At 44.4% G+C, this 19,460-nt stretch overlaps 1 protein-coding gene across 1 annotated transcript; it reads left to right on the top strand.

The window, feature by feature from the left end:
* Nucleotides 1-4,939: 4,939 nt before the first annotated feature.
* On the top strand, nt 4,940-18,543 carry LOC114616063 (lipase member H-like). The gene is made up of 6 exons (XM_028761603.1): nt 4,940-4,955; nt 5,975-6,142; nt 7,913-8,008; nt 13,185-13,296; nt 16,491-16,664; nt 18,198-18,543. The coding sequence occupies exons 1-6, from the start codon at nt 4,940-4,942 to the stop codon at nt 18,283-18,285; spliced, it is 654 nt and encodes a 217-aa protein (XP_028617436.1). The 3' UTR covers nt 18,286-18,543.
* Nucleotides 18,544-19,460: the final 917 nt, after the last annotated feature.

Here is a 19,460-nt window from a genome sequence, read left to right as displayed (position 1 = left end):
AGAGAGAGAGAGAGAGAGAGAGAGAGAGAGAGAGAGAGAGAGAGAGAGAGAGACTCTGGACTTGGTGTGGGCTTTTAAAACCTCAAAGTCACTCCCTCAGTGACACACTTCCTCTAACAAGGCCATACTTCTTAATCCTTCTAATCCTTTCAAATAGTAGCTGGTGACTGAATATTCAAATATATTAGCCTACTGGGTCCTTTCTTATTCAGACTGCCATACCACTGAAGAGCCGTTCTGTGTAAGCCCACCTTGTCCGAAGGATTAGCACCTTTCACCTTCCAGCCCTCCTCAAAGTGGCCATCTGTGGCCCTCCTTGGAGTCATTCCCTGGTGTTCTGTTTTCCTAATGGCCTTTCTTCTTCCTTTTGTACTTTTTGTGTGAGTGGACTTTTTGTGGGCCAGAGCTCCACATGACAGTTCTCAGGAGCCATCCATCTTGTTATTTGATACAGGGTCCAGGAGCTTTTCTTTTTTTTTTCTTCTTTTCTTTTTTCTTTTTTTTGGTTTTTTGAGACAGGGTTTCTCTGTGTAGCCCTGGCTGTCCTGGAACTCACTCTGTAGACCAGGCTAGCCTCGAACTCTCGAACTCAGAAATCTGCCTGCCTCTGCCTCCCAAGTGCTGGGATTAAAGGCGTGCGCCACCACCACCCAGCGAGCTTTTCTTAAAAAAATAATTTATTTTCATTTCACACACACACACACAGAGTGTGTGTATGAAATGTATGTGTATGTGCTTGTGTGTGGTATGTGTGTGGTATGTGGTGTGTGTGCATGTGGTGTGTGTGCATGTGTGTGGTCTGTATGTGTATAGTGTGTGTGTTCATGTGTGTTCTGTGTAGTGTATGTGTGTGGTGTGTATGTGTGTAGTATGGCATGCTGTGTATGTATAGAGTTTGTGTGGTATGCTGTGTGTGTCATGTGTTTGTGTGTAGTGCGTGTGTGTATGTGGTATATGTCTGTATCTGGTGTGTGTGTATTAGGTGTGCGTGTATGTGTGTGTGTGTGTGGTGTGTGTGAGTATGGGTGTGCACCTGCTGCAGTGTGCAGGTGGAAGTCAGGATAACTTTGAGGTGTCAGCTCCCTCCTTCCACTTGTTTTCGAGGTAATGTGTTGCACCTGGGCGTCCTAGGCTAGCTGGATTGTGGTTTTCTTGGCGATCCTCCTGTCTCTGACCCTCATTGTGCAGTAGGATGTGTACCACTGCATCAGGCTTGTGCAGCAGGTTCCTTCCTTCAGTGAGCCTTCTCACAAGGTCCACCCCCTTGCTTTTGGAGATAGGTATCTCACTACTCTGGGTTCTCTGGTTAGGCAGGCTGGCCAGTGAAACCTGGAAATCTGCCTGGCTCTGCCTCTCAAGTGCTGGGATTATACGTGCATGTCACCAAGCCTATTTTTGTTATGTTTTAGTGGTATTTTAAATTATTATGATCTTTAACTTTTTTCAATTTTTATAAAATTTTGTTGTATGTGCACTGGTTCTTTGCCTGCATATATTTCTGTCTGAGGGAGTCAGATCACTGGAACTGGAGTTACAGGCAGGTGTGACCTGCCCTGTGGGTCCTGGGAATTGAACCCTGGTCCTCTGGAAGATCAGCTAGTGCTCTTAATTGCTGAGCCATCTCTCCGGCCCCTAACCGAGCCTCTTTTTTTTTTTTTTTTTTTTTGGTTTTTCGAGACAGGGTTTCTCTGTGTAGCCCTGGCTGTCCTGGAACTCACTCTGTAGACCAGGCTGGCCTCAAACTCAGAAATCTGCTTGCCTCTGCCTCCCAAGAGCTGGGATTAAAGGCGTGCGCCACCACCGCCCGGCTAACCAAGCCTCTTTTTAAATGTGGGTTCTGGGGATCTATGTCAGGACCTCTTGCTTGCAGGCAAGCACTTTGCCATCTGGATTGTCTTGATGACCCCCTTTTTCTCTCTAGTGAATTCAACTTAATTTGTTTTTCCGGCAATAACCTATAGGGACTCCGACTACCCATGAAGCCTTGCCCTTTCACGTATCTTTACCTTTTCCCTTTCCCCCAAAGACACATGCACCATGGGCATCTTTTCTGCTTCTACCTCCCCATGTTTCACTCACGTCTTCTGTTTCTATACACATGGCTTTGCCAGTAAGGAGGTTGAGTTCGAGAACTTTCTCTCAACTCAGTCTTTCCCAAGACCCCAGTGCTAGGTCCCACTAAGCCTGGGACATTCTTCCCTTCTGTGTTCTGAGACACCAGCTGAGACACTAACCTTTCAATGGTCCCTGATCCCTGGAGATCCCTGAAACTCTCCCCAGGCTGTGTCACAAGCATCTAGTTTTCTTCTCCCTTTAATATTTAATCTGCTTTTCTGGCTTCAGATTTCACTTTGGAAATGGGAAGAATTGCTGGGAACCAGCTAAGTACATCTGTCCTGGATGCCATCTGCCAGGCCACATGCTTCTGAGGCCCTCAATCTTAGAATGCCTTTCTTCTCACAGTTGCTGCCTATTGGTGCCCACTTGAGGCCACTTCCAGCAAGGCAATGCTCATAGGACTTAAAACACATCCCCTGGAGCTCCGTTACAGGCAGCTGTCTGATGTGGGTGCTGGGGACTGAACTTGGGTCCTCTGGAAGAACAACAGTGCTTTATCACTGAGCCAGCTCTTCAGTCTCTTTCTTCCACCTCCTTTTTTTCCTTCTTTTGTTCTGTCTTAGACTCTGTGGCCCAGAGTGCCCTGGTAGCTCTGGTGTTTATGATATAGCTCAGGCTAGCCTCAAACTCATGATAATCCTTGTCAATGAACAACTAAGCTCTCACTCAGAAAGAGTAAGAGATAGCGTCTTTTTGTTTGTTATTTTATATTTTTCGAGACAGGGTTTCTCTGTATAGACCAGGCTGGCCTTGAACTCAGAGATCTGTCTACCTCTTACCTCCTGAGTACTGAGATTAAAGGCATATGTGAACACCACCATGCAAGATAGTTTATTTTGAAGCCAAATACAATGATCAAGGCCTAGGAACATAGCTATGTGTTACCTCAAATCTGACACAGTCATAGTTTCATCAAGTTTATTTTTATTTTTTTTATATTGTTTGTTTGGTGGTTTTGTCCAATTACACAATTAAAAATTTCCCTCTCACCCCGTTCCCCTTTTTCACCCCTCTCCCATTCCTGCAAGAATTGTTCTTAAGGATTCTTGGCTTCCTGGGGATTTTCTCATTACACATGATGAAGACTTAGCATCATTCTTTTTGTTGTTGTTTGTTTGTTTGTTTGGCTGGTTGGTTTTGTTTTGGAGACAGGGTTTCTCTGTGTAGTGTCTCTGTGTCCTGGAACTAGCTCTGTAGACCAGGTTGGCCTAGAACTCAGAGATCCACTGGCCTCTGCCTCCAGAGTGCTGGAATTAAAGGTGAGTGCCACCATTGCCTGGCCAGCTTGACACTGTTTCAGAGAGTCCTTCATCTGAGCCACATTTCTCTGAGCTTCTGACCCTCTTTCTCTCTTTGAAGTAGTCTGTTTTTCTGTCTTTTGTCTTTTCTCGTTTTGGACAGATTCTCCTCTTGCAGCTTAAGTTGGGCTCCAACTCACTAGTAGCTGAGGATGACCTTGAACTCCTGACCCTCTTGCTTCCTTCTCCTAAGTGTTAGGATTACAAGTGTGTACCGCCATGCCTGAGCCTGGGGTTTGTTTTCCTTATTCTCTGTCTCCTTCAGTGAGTCACACAGAGGCTGCTCTAGTGTGCTGTCTTCCCAGAAGTCCCCTTTTACCTTTGACAATGAATGAGCACTGTGGCCATGATAAGAACTACTCTCTGGCCCTTGACCTTTGGAGTTGCTGGTGTTGTCAGTGCTGGCCAGTGACAGATTTCAGAAACTCCTCACATAACTTTCATTTTAACTCTGAGTAGGAAGAGGTTCCAACACTCAGCGGAATAGTGTAAATTATGCTTTCTCACCATCTACCACACTCTAGTAGACATATGCCTGGCAGCCTTCTAGAGTCTACAACAGTGACTGAAGTAGGCCTCATTTACAAAGGAACTACAGTTATTCTATAAAGGAGAGAACAATATTTTTTAAAATGATTAAAAATTATTTATGTATATGTGTGTATCTATGTGTGTGTGTGTGTCTGTGTGTGTGTCTCTGTGTGTGTGTCTGTGTGTGTGTGTGTGGAATCCTCACAGGCCAGAGGAGGGGGTCAGATTCTCTAGAGCTGGAGTTACAGGTAGCTGTGAGTTGCCTGCTATGGGTGTTAGGAACTAAACACAGGTCCTTGGGAAGAACAGCAAGAACAGTTAAGTGCTCTTAATCACTGAGACAACTCTCCACACCTAGAAAGTAGTTCTTGATTAGAACTAATGTTGATATTTAATGGTGAATGGTCAGTTTTTTGGGAGCTCAAAAGCTGGCCGGATGTGTTGGTGTACTCCTGGGATTCTAGCACTCAAGAGGCAGAGGGAGGAGGACTATGGGGTTGGGGCTAGTTTAACACATTGAGATCCTGTCTCAAACAACCTGGGAATCTGTATCGGGGTGGGAGGTTAGGTAACAGAATAGGTTTATCAGAGTGGATATGTTCATAATGGGTCTTTACGTTGACTTTTCAAATTTTGTTTCTGTTAACGATTTCCCAAATAGTAAGGCAAATTCACGACCAAGGCCTGTTTTGTTTCACTCTTCCTCTAAATAATAGATAAGGAAAAAATTAATGACTAATTTAGATTTTTATTACATTTTTTAAAAGATGTATGTGTGTGGTCAGGTGTGCCCAGACGTTAGAAAATAGCTTGTGGAACTCAGTTAGCTCCTTCCACCATGTGGGACCCAGGGTTGGAATTCAGGTCATCAGTCTTGATGACAAGTGTCTTTGCTTGTTCAGCCATCTTGCTGGCCCTGAGTTACTCTTTGGATAATGATTTTGATGGAAAGTCACTTTCTGGTGACCTTTTGAGTAGCACTGTCTGCGAGCATGGTTGTCAACTTGAGTAATGAACACAGTAGTTACTTAGTCTGTGCAGCGACCTTACCAATTAGACCAGAGCTTTGAAGTCCTTCAGATTCACAGGTGTACTGGGGGCAAGGAGTGGTCCCAGCTCCTCAGCCTCCTTTAAGTCAGTAGTATTTGGGGGTGGCCCTGAGTCCTGAATTTCATCAAGTATAAATACGGTGAGGATAATCTGTTGCTCAAACATTGGATGGTAATATATATATATATATATATATATATATATATATATATATATATGCATGAGTGGGGGTGATTGGCCTACGAGTCCTTGTCCCTGTGCATACATGTGTAGAGGCCAGAGGATGGTTTCTTTAGTCATTCCTCATATTGGTTTTTGAGGCAGAGTCTCTTATGGAACATGAACCTCCCTGTCTAAGCTAGACTGGTTGCCTAGCAACCCCCTGGGAGCCACTTGTCTCTACATCTCCAGGGCCAGGGTCACAGACCCGTGCTGCTGGGTTTTCCAGTGTGATGATGATCCAAACCCAGGTGTTCATGCTTGTACAGAGCCATCTCTGCAGCCCTCCCTTTTAGTAATGCTAGAGATTGAATTTAGTGTCTTGTGCATACTAAGCAAGCACTGTCAGCTCTCCACCTCCCTTCTTTTTAAAGTGTGTGTGTGTGTGTGAGCATTTGTGCATGAGTGTCTGTGGAGGCCAAAAGAGGGCATTGGATCCCGGGGAGCTAGAGTTACAGGCAGTTGTGAGCTGCCAGTGTGTGTGCTGAAACTGAACTGGGGTCCTCTGGAAGAGCAGCAAGCACCCTGAAGCACCGAGCATCCTCTCCAGCCCTGCACCCCCAGGTTTGCCTTTGTTATGACAATCACCCGTATATGATTTACTTTCCACCTTGCACTGGTCACAGTGAATCCCTGTCTGCGGTTCTCCTAGGATTAGGTGGAGTTGAGAACTCGGAAGCTGTGGTGTGATTGTATAAAATGTGAACCGTGCTTTTCTGGTAAATGCTGCAACTGCTCTTGGTTCCTTTATAATCAAGGTATAAAGTACTTCAAGTGTGACCACCAGATGTCCGTCTTCCTGTACCTTGCATCCCTGCAAAATAACTGCTCCATCACGGCCTATCCCTGTGACTCCTATCGGGATTACAGGAACGGCAAGTGTGTCAGCTGTGGTGCTGGGCAAGTTGTGTCCTGTCCCCGCCTGGGTAAGCCACCTAAGTTCCCATCTCTAATGCACAGTTAATTCGTTTTCAGTTCCCAGAGTCATTTGCCCTCTGAAATTTGCCTCAAATTGTATTTACTCAAGTTTTTAGATAATCAGTTTTATTTAGTTAGTATTTGACATAAGGTCTTTCTATTTTGCTTAGGCTGGGTTGAGTTTACTTTGTAGCCCAGGCTAGCAATGACCTTGAGACTTTCTTCCCACAGTCTCCAGAGTAGCAGGCATTGCAAGAGTGTACCACATGCTAAACATTATAACCAGCTTTTCCTAGCCAACTTGTTCTCTGAACTACAGAGTGTATTAGCTTAGGGCATGACAGGTTAGCAGGGATAGTTGAGTCTATGGGTAGTCTTGGCTAAAGAGAACGACCCTATTTTCAAGAACAATATTAAAATAACACACACACAAAACATACACAGACACACACAGACACAGACACAGACACAGACACACACACACAGACACACACACACACACACACACACACACACACACACACACACAAACCAAAGCCAAAAGAAACGACAGTTACCATCTGCCTAGCCTCTCTGCTAGGGGAAGTCCAGTGAGCTGGAGACCAGGCCCAGGGCTGAGCCTTGCAGACTGATCTCTTTCAACAAGTTGTGTCTCTGAATGCTTTCCCTCTACATTCTGGCTCCTGAATCCACACACAAGGCACCATAGAGACCACTGAGGTGTTTTCCATAGAAGTAGAGGAAGTATTATAAGTAGTTAGGACTTCAGGATTGGTGGGTGATTAAAAGCCATTTTCCAGACAGACAGAAAGAGGCTTCACTGGGCAGAGTTCAGATGTGTCTCCTTCAGGCATTGGCCTGGTGGGAGACATTTATCTGCTCAGTGACACAATTGCACATCGAGCCCGTGACCTATGCACTTCATCAGCTCCAGTTTAATTTTTCAAGAAAACCCTGGGCCTGTGAGACCCCCAACAGGCCTAACCCTGGGCCTCTGAGACCCCCAACAGGCCTAACCCTGGGCCTTTGAGACCCCCCCCCACAGGCCTAACCCTGGGCCTCTGAGACCCCTGACAGGCCTATAATCCTAGGCATTTGGCAAGGTGAGTATGAGGAAGGTCCTATCTCCAAAACTATATTAAAAACAAAAACAAAATAATCCCTCCACATGGGTTCAAGGCCAGCTAGACTTTGTATCAAAATAAAAAGTAAAACGGAAGGACTCTGGCTACAGCTCAGCAGTAGATTGCCTGCCTAGCATGCTTCAGACCCTGAAATGATTTCTAGCAGTAGAGAGAGAGAGAGAGAGGGAGGGAGGGAGGGAGGGAGAGAATCGTGTGGTAACGAGTACAGCACGCTTTGCATGTCTAAGACTCCATTTTCAGAATAAGACTAACAAGACCCTGTTGCTCTGCAATAGCGGTGCTGCTTTAAGTATGGGTCTCAATCTGGCTTAATGTTGAAAATGAAGGCATTGCTGAAAACTAGCCACATGACCAGTGTGTCTGCTCTGGTTCCCCACCTAGCTACCGAGGACACAGTAAGGGGAGAAGTCACAGTAGAGTCATTCTGCACCCCAGTTCTTAGGATGGGGACAGCCAGCAAGAGGGGAGAGTGTGATAAGATGTTCTCCATGGCCCTTCTCGGCCTCAGTCATTGTAGTGGGGACTGGAGGTGGAGCAGGAGGGAGTTGTTACAAACGTAAGGAACTGTTCTCGCTTCCTCTGTGGCTTTCATGTTTATACAATACTGATTGGTGTTTCTGACTTGTTTTGTAGGCTACTATGCCGACAACTGGAAAGAGTACTTATGGGACAGAGATCCTCCGATGACAAAGGCGTTCTTTGACACGGCTGAGACAAAACCATACTGCAGTGAGTGGTAACTGTGTTGTGTGTACTGTATGACCCTGGCATTCTGGAGAGGACAGAGTCTCAGCTTTCTGGGTGCTTCCTGGAGAATGAGGACTATGCTAGATAGAGCTATGGAGCTCAAAGGCCCGAGAGCAACACAGCTTCTGTCCGGAACACTTGTGTGACCTTGGTCAAGTTTCTTCTCCCTTCTGAGTGTCACAGGCCAGTTTGGTAAATGGAGCCAATCACACCTGCTGTCTAGGTTATTAGGACTGAAGTAAAGCTAAGCCAGAGTGTCAGCATCCCAGCACAGTCACTGTCATCACTGGGCTGTCATCCAGGAAATTGTTTCTAAGAGATATGAGGCTGGGATCAGGGACAAACAAGTGGATTCTGTACGTGAATCAATTCTGACCTACACTGGGCCTTCTTGAGCCTGCTATTTACAGGCCGTTGGCCTGTGAACATTGCTTGCTTCCTTCCTCCCTTGCTTGCTACCTTCCTTTCTTCTCTCTCTTTCCTCCTTTCTTTCTTTCTTCCTTCCTTTCTTCCTTCCTTCCTTCCTTCCTTCCTTCCTTCCTTCCTTCCTTCCTTCCTTTCTTTCTTCTTCCTTCTCTTCCTTCTTCCTTTCATTTGATAATATGTGTAGTTTAATTTATTTTAGTTGTTTTCCCCATATTCCCTGCTTCATCCCTCTCTCCCCTCCCCTTCTCCACTTGATCCTCCCATTCCATCCCTCTCCAGCCATACCTATCTATTTTATTTCCCTTTCCTAATGAGATGTACCTGTTGCTTTAGTCCCTTACTCTATACCTACCCTCGGTGGCTGTATGGATTGAAGCTTGCTATCATCACTTAACAACCAATATCCACATAGAAGTAAACACATACCATAATTGTCTTTCTGGTCTGGAATTTTGTTACTCAGAATGATTTCTTTCTAGTTCCATTTGCTTCCAAATTTCATGATGTTATTTTGTGTTAACAGCTGAGTAATATTCCATTGTGCAAATGTACCACATTTTCTTTACCCATTTTTGTGTTGAGGGGCATCTTGGTTGTTTCAACTTTCTGGCTGTTATGTATAGAGGAGCAATGAACACAGTTGAGTAAGTGTCCTTGAGGTAGGGTGAAGCGGCCTTTGGGTATATGCCTTAGCGTGATGTAGCTGGATCTCGAGGTAGATTGAGTCCCATCTTCCTGAGGAGCCATCACACTGTTCCCATAGAGGTGTATTGGTTTGTGGTCCCACAAGCAGTGAATGAGTGTTCTAATTCCACACCTCACCAGCCTGAGCTTCTGACACATCCTGACAGCATAAGCTTGTCACTTCTGACAGGTGTAAGAAGGAAAATGTCAAAGTAGTTTTGATTTGCATTTCTCTGATAACTAAGGATGTTAAACATTTTAAATACTTCTTAACCACTTTCTTCTATTGAGAATTCTATTTAGATCTGTACCCCAATTTTTAAATTGATACCTATTTTCTTCTTGAGTTCTTTATGCATTTTGTATATTGGATGTGGAGTTGGTAAAAAAAAAAAAATCTTTTCCCGTTCTGTAGTCTGCTTTGTCCAGATGACAGTGTCATTGCCATGCTGAAGCTTCTCAGTTTCATGAGATCACATTTGTTAATTGTTGATCTTAGTGCCTGTGCTAACAGTGTTCTGTGCAGAAAGTCCCCTCCTGTGTCTGTAGCTGAACCCAGTTACGGTACTTAAATCAACCGCGGTGGTGTGTTCTGGGTTCCCAAATGAAAAGTGGGAGCAGCCTTTATATTTTAATATGCCTTAAACAGCTCAATGGTTGGGCCACCTCCAAACCTCCAAATGGCTAACACTCCTCTTTGATATTCCTGAGTTATTACTTATTACTTACTAAAACCTGTATTCCACTGGGCGGTGGTGGCGCACACCTTTAATCCCAGCACTTGGGAGGCAGAGGCAGGCGGATTTCTGAGTTCGAGGCCAGCCTGGTCTACAGAGTGAGTTCCAGGATAGCCAGGGCTATACAGAGAAACCCTGTCTCGGAAAATAATAATAATAATAATAATAATAATAATAATAATAATACAAAACAAAAAAAGAAAAAGGAAAAAGAAAAAGAAAAAGAAAAAAAAGACCTAATCCACAACAAGTGTTAATGAGTTCAAGGCTATTCTCCACTTTATCTTACATTAGGTTCAGTGTATCTGGTTTTATATTGAGGTCTTTGATCCATTTGGAGTTCATTTTATGCAGGGTGATGAATATGGATTTATTTGCATTCTTCTACATGCTGATATCTGGTTTGACCAGCACCATTTGTTGAAGATGCTGTCTTTTTTTCTCCAGTGTGTATTTCTGGCCTCTTTATCAAAAATCAGGTCTCCATAGGTGAAAGTACTTACGTCTTGATCTTCAACTTGATTCCTTTGGTCAGTGTGTCTGTTTTGGTGCCAGTGTCATGCTGTTTTGTTCCTATAGCTCTGTAGTAAAGCTTGAAATTATGGATGGTGATCCCTCTAGCAGTTCTTTTAATTAACTGAATATTCAGATTTTAGCCATCTGTTTTTGTATGTTTTGCTTGTGTTGTTGTTGTTGTTTTGTTTTTCAAGACAGGGTTTCTCTGTGTAATCTTGGCTGTCCTGGAACTCAATCTGTAGACAAGGCTGGCCTTGAACTCGGAGATCTGCCTGACTCTTGCCTCCCAAGAACTAGGATTAAAGGTGTGCACCACCACATCTAGCTCTTATCCTGATCCTGGGGTGTTTGTGTGTTTCCATAGGAAGCTGAAAATTGTCCTATCAAGATCTTCAAATAATTTTGCTGAAATTTTGATGTGATTTTCACTGAATCTGTAGATTATTTTTGTAAGATGGACGTTTTTACTGTTAATCCCACTGATTCCTAAAGCAGTGATTTGACATTTTTATTTTTTTATTTTTTTGAATAATTATGAATATTTATTAAAAGTATACAGCAATGGTTGCTACATAAAAAGCCCAACTATTGATATAATTTCTTGCCATTAAGCTTACAATCTAAAATAAAATACAAGAATATTGTCAGCCTACACCAAAGCTTCCTTAATTTGGAATTGGCTGCTTTGACAAATGGATCAGGCAAATGACCTATTTCAGGCAAAGTGTTAATAAGGCTTTGAACATGACACAAAAAATATTTCTTTGTGTATCCATTTTCCATGTTACATTAGGGTAACTAAGGACAAAAAGGCCACTTAGGTTTTCCATTTGCTTGGTTAGCAGTTTCTGCTGCAGAGCTGGGGATGAGATGGGGAGACAGGGAGTGGACTTGGAGGGACGGAAGGAGAGGTAAAGATCTGCAGTTAGCCTACCTGTTTCCCTGGCAGGAAAGGCCTGTGGGATCCCAGGACATGCCTGCTGGAGTTGAGGGAAAGGAGGTCAGGAGGGGAAGACCTGTGTAGTCCCCTAAAGATTGCAGCAGGAGGAGAAGGGGAGCCCTCAGCAGCAGGTGGTCTGCTGTAGAGACAGGGATGGGACGGGGTGATTGGAGTTGGGACAGCTGAGGGCAAGGTAAAGAGCTGGTGTTAGCGTACCTGTTTTTCTGACCAGAGTGGCCCGTGGGCTCCCAGGGAGTCAGCCTGTGAATATTTCAAACACCCCCAGATATATAGATGTATAAAACCAATACAGAAATAAAATATTTACTAAAAATAAATCATAAAGAAAATTATTTTAAAATAATTATTTGGCATATATGTATAATTTTACCATTTATTAAGGACAACAGCACATGTATTCTGATGAGATAGATGTGCCTGCTTATTTTCCATAAGGAGCTAATGTTTGGCTAAACACCTGATACTGCTTGATACAGGACATCATTGGTGTTTTACAGAGCTGACCATCATTCTAATTTTATAATAATCAGTGAGTATATTGCTTTGCATGAATAAGCAGAGCAAACTGGCAGAAAGTGTATCAGAAAATTCTTGAAACTCTGTTCTAATCACAAGCTAGAATTCCTTTAATTGCTTCTTAAAAACTGTTTTATCTTCTGGGCAGTGATGGTGCACACCTTTAATCCCAGCAATCAAGAGGCGGAGGCAGGTGGGTCTCTGAGTTCAAGGCTAGCCTGGTCTACAGAGTGAGTTCCAGGACAGCCAAAGCTACACAGGGGAAACCCTATCTAAATAAAAACAAGAACCAGAAAAACCAAAAACTTATTTCTCTGTTTTGTGTGCATGGGTATTTTGCCTGCATGTGTGCCATGTGCTCAGTACCCGCAGATGTCACAAGAGAGTTCTAGATCCCTTCAGTGAGTGAGAGTCACTCTGAGTCACCATGTGGAAGCTAGGAGTCGAACATTGGTCCTTTTACAAATAAAACTCAAGTCAACAATTCAGTTTTTTAACTCTGTGTGTGTGTGTGTGTATGTATATATGTATGTGTGTGCATGTGTGCATGTGTGTATGTGTATGTATGTGCACATGCATGTGCACGTTTGTGTGTGTGTGTGTGTGGGGGGTCTGGAATAGCCTGTGGGTGGAGGTTAGAGGACAGCTTGAAGGAATTCATTCTCTCCTTGTGTCAAGGGGGCTCCAGGAATCGAATTCAGGTTTTCAGAATTGTCAGTAAGTGCCTTTGCAGGGAGCCATCTTGCCAGCCTTCAGACAATGATTTTTAAAACCAAACATTCCACCACAGTACAGTGTAAAGCTCTCCCAAAGTGATACTGGTGTGTTGAGAAGTAATGTCAGGAAAACATTGAATTAGACCACTATCTGCAAGAACAACCCAACCCAAAATGATAGTAAGGTCATTTAAAACATCAGAGATAATTTTGTGGGTTTTTTTTTTTGTTGTTGTTAACTTGATTATAGGGTTCTCTAGCATTAACTCTGCAGAAGAGTCAAAAGGTTGAACATGTCTGCCAGACTATGAGACAGGCTTCCATGGTCCTGCCCATGGTCACTGGCCAGCACTGATGGCTGTCACTCTTGTCATCTGTACCAAAGAGAAGAGCAAGAAACAATAGGAAAGCTGTGGTCCAGTGTAGTGGCACACACCTATAATTCTTGCATCTGGGAAACAGAGGTGGGGTATGTGTGTGTGTGTGAAGTTCAAGGTCATTCTTGAAACTCTAGATAGGGAGAAAGGGATCTTGGCCCAGACCCGACCCTCCTGGGGAGCACCAGGGTTCCCCTCTTATGGGCTTCTCTCCCCATTTTACAGTGTATCATTATTTTGTGGACATCGTATCTTGGAACAAGAGCGTAAGAAGAGGGTTCATTACAATCAAACTGAGAGACGAAGATGGAAATATCACAGAATCCAAAATTGATCAGTAAGTTAGGCTCTGAGTTTGTGTTTTCTGGCTCAGACGCTCTTCTCCTTAGCGGCTGCTACCATTCTCTGTGCTACAGGAGGCAGAGGAAACACTGCTGTCCGTAGGCTTGCCTCTGCATGCTGTGAGTTCAGTCAGTACCATGGCTCTCTCATCCTCCCTCCACCCTTCCCTCTTCTCTTCTGCGTGTCTTCTCTCTGTGTCCCTCTTGCTTATTGTCACTTTTCTTCCTTCTGTTTTCATTTCTAGGAATTAAATGGTTAATAATAATAAACCATCCACACCTTCTCTAAGTTCAAGCCATAAAGGGCAGCGCTGGTTTAGCTGCGATGATGGACTGCACTGTAATCACATCGCTTGGGAGGCAGGGGCAGGAGTCTTGCGGCACTTGTGAGGCCAGCCTGGTCTATACAGGGAGTCTACGTCCAGTTAGACTTATATAGTAAGCCCTGTCTCAAAAACCAAACGGGACTGGAGAGATGCCCAGCAGTTAAAAGCACTGATTGTTCTTCCAGAGGACCCTTGCTCAGTTCCCAAAACCCATGTGGTGGCTCACAGCCAACCATAACTACAGTTCCAGAGCATCCAATGCCCTCTTCTGTTCTCCAAAGGCATCAGACATGTACATGTGGTACACAGACAGACATACAGACAAACATCTAATACATACAAACACCTATAAGACTGTGCAGACATAAGCATTTCACACTATACGCATAGATCAGAACTTTAATCCACACCCCATAAATGCATATAATTATGACTTGTCAATACAAATAATATTAATTTTTAAACACAGAAAATTTATTAAAAATTTATTCATTTATTTGTTGGTTTGTTTATTCACTTATTTGGGGACAAGTTCTTGCTATGTATTCTAGATTGGCTTTAAACACATGATCCTCCTGCCTCAGCTTCCCGATTGCAGGGACTTCAAATGTGTGCTCCATCACTGGCCCTAATTTTCAAATTTCTTTAAGTGTATATTTATGTGTATGGTTTATGTTGTATGTACATATATTAATATGTATGTATTAATACTTTATTCTGTCATTTTTCTAATCGGGGGAAGTTGGAGAGATGCTCTTTACTTAAGGAAAAGAATGTGAGGCTCATTTATTCAAATGTGCAGTGTCTCCTGTGTCTTTGAGGTGATGGACCACATGCATTAAACACTAAACAGAAGGTCATGGGCAACTGGAAATTGCTTTGTGGCTCATTGTAGGCAACTAGTATGTGTGGGCGGATGGCTTGGAGGTGGCTTTGTTTGTTTATTTTTGGTGCTGGGAACTGGACCCAGGGCCTTGATCTTGGAAGTAGCTATGTTTTCCATGATATCACCAAAGCCCATGGACCTTCATCATGGAGAGTCCACGCTCTGTCACTGATCTGCACACTAGCCTGAAGATGCTTGTGCTGCTTAGTTTTTGTCATCCTGACGTAGGCCAGGATCATTGGGGAAGAGAGAACCCTAATTGAGAAAGTACCTCCATCAGGTAACCTGTAGGCAAGTCTCGGCAGCCATTTCTTCAGTAATGATTGACACTCATGTCTCTCAAGAGCCCAGCCCAGTCTGGAGGGCACTGCCCCTGGCAAGTGATCCTGAGTTACATATGTGAGCAGTGGCATTTTTTAGGGTTCCCCATGGATTTGTTTCTGATCCGATATCCCCATGTCCGCAGTGGGCTCGTGTTTTCTGGAAGGGCAGCTATAATGAGGACATCTTGAGGAACCAGCCTTAGGTGGTTCATGGGCTTTGAGCTGAGGTGAGGGGACCAAAATGGAGAACTGACCTGAAATCCAGGCTTTCAGAACATACAGCACCCAAGGAATCTGGAGGACACTGTGCAGTCACACACATGAAGGGGCAGGACAGGGCTCTGACAAGATTTGGGTGTTCATACCAGTAAACTGCTTTCGTGTCTCTTTTACATACAGCTGAGAGACTTTATTTTTACCAAGTGAATGTTGGCCAGCTGTAAATCCCTAAATTTGAATTTTGAAACATCTTCTTGTTTGTTTTGAGACAGGCCACATGTAATCCAGGCTGGTCTTGAACTCACTAGCCTTATCTTCTTGCCTTCACATTTTGATCAGGATTAAGGCCTGGGACCAGTGAGTTGGTTCAGCGAGCAACACCATTGGCTGCTCAGCCCTGACGACCTGTCATAGTGGAAAGGGAGAGCCTATTTCCAGAAGATGTCCTCTGGCCTGCATTGTGTCATGGCGTGCACACACCTGGACACATGGGAGGTGGGGTGGGAGAGAAAGAGAAATAATAAATGTAATTTAAAACGGTTGTCTATTAAGAGCTAAATTTTAAGAAAGGGAAAAGCAGATTCAAGATGGAGACCTGAGGCAGACTGAATGGTAAGAACTATGGTTCATTCATGTAAACCCTCTGCCGTTGATCAAGTTGCTCTCCCAGTTCGATCCGGTATTACGAGACGGGGAAGAGGAGAGAACGTTGGAGCCCTGACGTCTTCAATGCACGTTCTTTGCCATTTCATTTTTTAAAAAAATAGTAATTGAATTTGCAGCTGGACTTAATTTAGATGATCCCAATTTTGTTGGCAACATCCAGTGCATCACAACCTGAGACTCCAGTGATGCTCAGGCGCCTCTCTCTGGGGAGTCTCTGCACTGTTTTTGTTTCTCTGCCAAGCTGGGAAAGGAAGCCACAGATAACCGACAAGGACCTGGGTTTGGGGCAGTGGATTGGCTACAGACGTAGACCTCAGATTGGGCTTAGGGGGTTCCATGGGTGTTTGCTACCCCAGCCCCACTGGAACATCACCTAAGGCTTCATGGGGTGTGGCAGGGCCCTAAGAGCTCTGAGCTGGCTTTGTCACTGAACTGCTGCATACAAACCCTACCTCATGGAGAACTTGGATCCCATAGCAGCTGTGGCAATGTGCCCAGAGACACGGACACTATCTTGAACACAGTAAATAGTCACAGTAGCACATGTCTGAAGTGCCATTTTGCAGGTCAGTAGCTTCGTTTAGGCAGTCCTATGGAGTCAGGGACCTTTGCTCATGAAAGTCAGCTTGGGTATGCAAAGGGACCAGTCCTGGAGGCTGGAAGCCGCTTTCTTTCATTAGCAACCTATATCATATTCATTTTAGATGAATATATATATATTCATCTTACATTCTATATATTCATTTTAAAATGTCATTTCTTCCTTCCAGTGAGCCGTCTGCATTCCAGAAGTACCACCAAGTGAGCCTCCTTGCAAGATTTAATCGAGATCTGGATAAAGTGGCAGAAATTTCCTTGTTGTTCTCCACAAGGTCTGTGGTGGGCCCAAAGTACAAGCTCAGGGTTCTGCGGGTGAAGCTGCGGTCCCTAGCCCATCCAGACAGGTGAGTCACAGGCAGCTCTGACAGGCTCCTGTTGCCTCCCTCCTTTCCTTCTCTAGCCCCCCCCTTTTTTTCTTTCTGAGATACAGTCTTACAAGGTAGCCCAGGCTGGCCTCAAACCTGTGACAATTCTCCTGCCTCAGCCTCCAAAGTGATGAATTTCTTTTACTTAAAAATTTAGGGTACTGCAAAAATATTTAGTAATACAAGATTCTTTAAGAAGGTATTCACTATATCTTAAATCAGGAGCTTTTAATTAATTGATTGATTATTTATTTATTGCTGGGCCTGGTGGTACACACCTGTATTTCTAGTTGGTCTGGAAGCTGAGGGGGAGAATCAAAGGTTTAAGAACTGAAGAGTCTACATGAGTTCAAGACAAACCTGGGAAACTTATCCAGACCACATTTAAAAAACAAAAAAGGAAGAACCAGAGTGTAGTGATTTACAGTCCTAGCACTGGCAAAATACAGACAGGAGGATCCAGAGTCAGGTAGAGAACCTGGATTAGATTCCTAGTGCATACACAGTGCCTTACAACCATCTAGAAACTCCAGCTGTACAGGAACCTGATGCCCTCATCTGACCTGCACAGGGCCAGGCATACACCAGGTATACATACACACATGCAGGCAGAACACTCGTACACGTAAAGTAAAATAAATCTTTAACAAGGGAGTGGAGTAGAATTGAGTCGGATTTCACACCCTACTTCCTTGTGTGTGACTGCCTTCCCTAGCTGTGGAGATTTGAATATGCTTCGCCCATGGGAAGTGGCACTATTAGGACATGTGGCCTTATTGGAGGAGGTATGTCACTGTGGGGTGGGCTTTAAGATCCTATGCTTAAGTTCCACTGAGTGCAGAAGAGAGCCTCCTCCTGGCTGCCTGAGGAAGACAGAGTCTCCTCTTGACTGCTTTAAGATCAAGATGTAGAACTCTCAGCTCCTCCAGCACCATGTCTACCTGCATGCTACTATGCTTCATGTCATGATGATGGACTGAACCTCTAAAACTGTAAGCCAACCCAATTAAATGTTGTCCTTTATAAGAGTTGCCTTGGTCATGGTGTCTCTTCACAGCAATGAAACCTTAACTAAGATAGAAGTTGGTACCAGGGACTGAGGTATTGCTTTGATAGGCCTGACCATGTTTTTGTTTGGAGGAATGTGAATTTTGGAGCTTCAGATTTGGGAAGCAATGGAATGCTTTAACTGGGGCTTAATGGGCCATCCTGGTAGGACTATGGAAGACACTGGTGCTGAGAGTGATTTGAACTGGGTGGAGCTTGGGCATTGAGCCCACCTACACAGTGACACATCTTTCCAACAAAGCCACACCTACTTAAACAAGACCACACCTCCTAATAGTGCCACTCCCTTTGGGCTGAGCTTATTCAAATCACCACAGGAGCCATTTGCCATTGCATTAGAAACAGCTGCTCTACAAGTCCATACTGTGAGGAGGTGATGAAGCTTACCTGACTAGACTGGGAGGTTTGTGATAGCTCACTGACGAGGGTCTTTGGTTTCCCCAGGCCTCACTTGTGTCGGTATGACCTCGTCCTTATGGAGAATGTTGAGACATTCTTCCAACCTATCCTGTGTGCCAAGCAGCAGATGTAGCTGCTGTTAAGACAAGTGGCAGTGGTGACGTCAGGATCTCTACAGCTACAGGCTTTAGTGCCTCACCCTACTGCATCCTGAAGGCTCCCAAAGCATGGGGGAAAAAACCAAGGTTATTTTCGGCTGTGTTCCAAGGATGTCACATCACAAAATGTCAAAGGACCTGTGATTATGAAACAGCACTGGGAGAAGAGCCCCTAACTAGGGCAAGACGGAAATAGCCCAGCTCCCTACAGCAAAGCACTTTGGCTGGCTGCATCCTGAGGTCTCGCTTGTTCTCAACTGTCAATTCTGCTGCCTGTCATACCACACCCTCAGGACCATAGGGCAAGCATCAGAGTGAAGTAACGCCTGGAGGCCTCTCAGGCAATCTGTGTTCCTGTGCCCAATCCTCTGCCATCCTGGGGTGAGCTGGAGAATGAACCGGACTACCTCACGGGAACTGTGGGTTGGGAGAGCCAGTCTGAAGGGTCTGTGAAATCCCTTGGGTCTACATCTGGGGGACGTGGACTACTGTGACCCTGCTTTTATTTTGATAAGGTTTAGCTCTCACGTGAAGATACACAATCACTCTTTTTCAACTCCAGCTTCCTTCCTGAACTGTTTGCCTTGGGGCAGCAAGAAGGCTCTGGCTTCCAGCCTTTTCTGAAGTGATGCTGATGGCCAGAGTTATTGGGATGGGATTATAGCTCTGAGGCCTGTGCTGCTAAGTGGAAGAAAGAAGAAACAGGGGCAGCATTGCAGCATGTAGACGAGGCAGAGTGAGAGGCTGGAGGCAAACTGGCAGGCTTTCCTGAGGTTATGAAGGTGTCAATTACAGGGTTATTTTTCTGCTCCGGGATTGAACATGCTGTGCAGTGAGCCCTGTTCTCAGCTTCAGACATTTTTTTTTTAAAGCAGTCCTTAAGACTGTTTTCTCAAAAAACAAAAACAGAAAATAAAAACAGAAGCTGGGCTGTGGTGGCGCCCACTTTTAACCCCAGCACTTGGAAGGAGAGGCAGGCAGATCTCTGTGAGTTCGAGGACAGCCTGGTCTACAGAGCAAGTTCCAGGACAGCCAGGGCTACACAGAGAAATCCTGTCTCCAAAACAAAAACAAACAAACAAGCAAAAAGTTTTCTTTCCTTCCTACTAGTGGAATCCATGATTATTTCAGGAAATTCTTTAAGATGTAT

The sequence above is a fragment of the Grammomys surdaster genome, unplaced genomic scaffold (assembly GCF_004785775.1).
Source record: "Grammomys surdaster isolate TR1022 unplaced genomic scaffold, NIH_TR_1.0 250296, whole genome shotgun sequence".
Taxonomy (NCBI): domain Eukaryota; kingdom Metazoa; phylum Chordata; class Mammalia; order Rodentia; family Muridae; genus Grammomys; species Grammomys surdaster.
The sequence above is the reverse complement of the archived record's forward strand: the minus strand, read 5'-3'. Positions and strand labels throughout refer to the sequence as shown.

Bases quoted from the DNA above. Each gene is read 5' to 3' on its own strand.
- LOC114616063 (XM_028761603.1), top strand. The intron at 6,143-7,912 runs GTAAGCCACCTA...CTTGTTTTGTAG, and splicing joins TGTGTCCTGTCCCCGCCTGG to GCTACTATGCCGACAACTGG. The intron at 8,009-13,184 runs GTGAGTGGTAAC...CCCATTTTACAG, and splicing joins TGAGACAAAACCATACTGCA to TGTATCATTATTTTGTGGAC.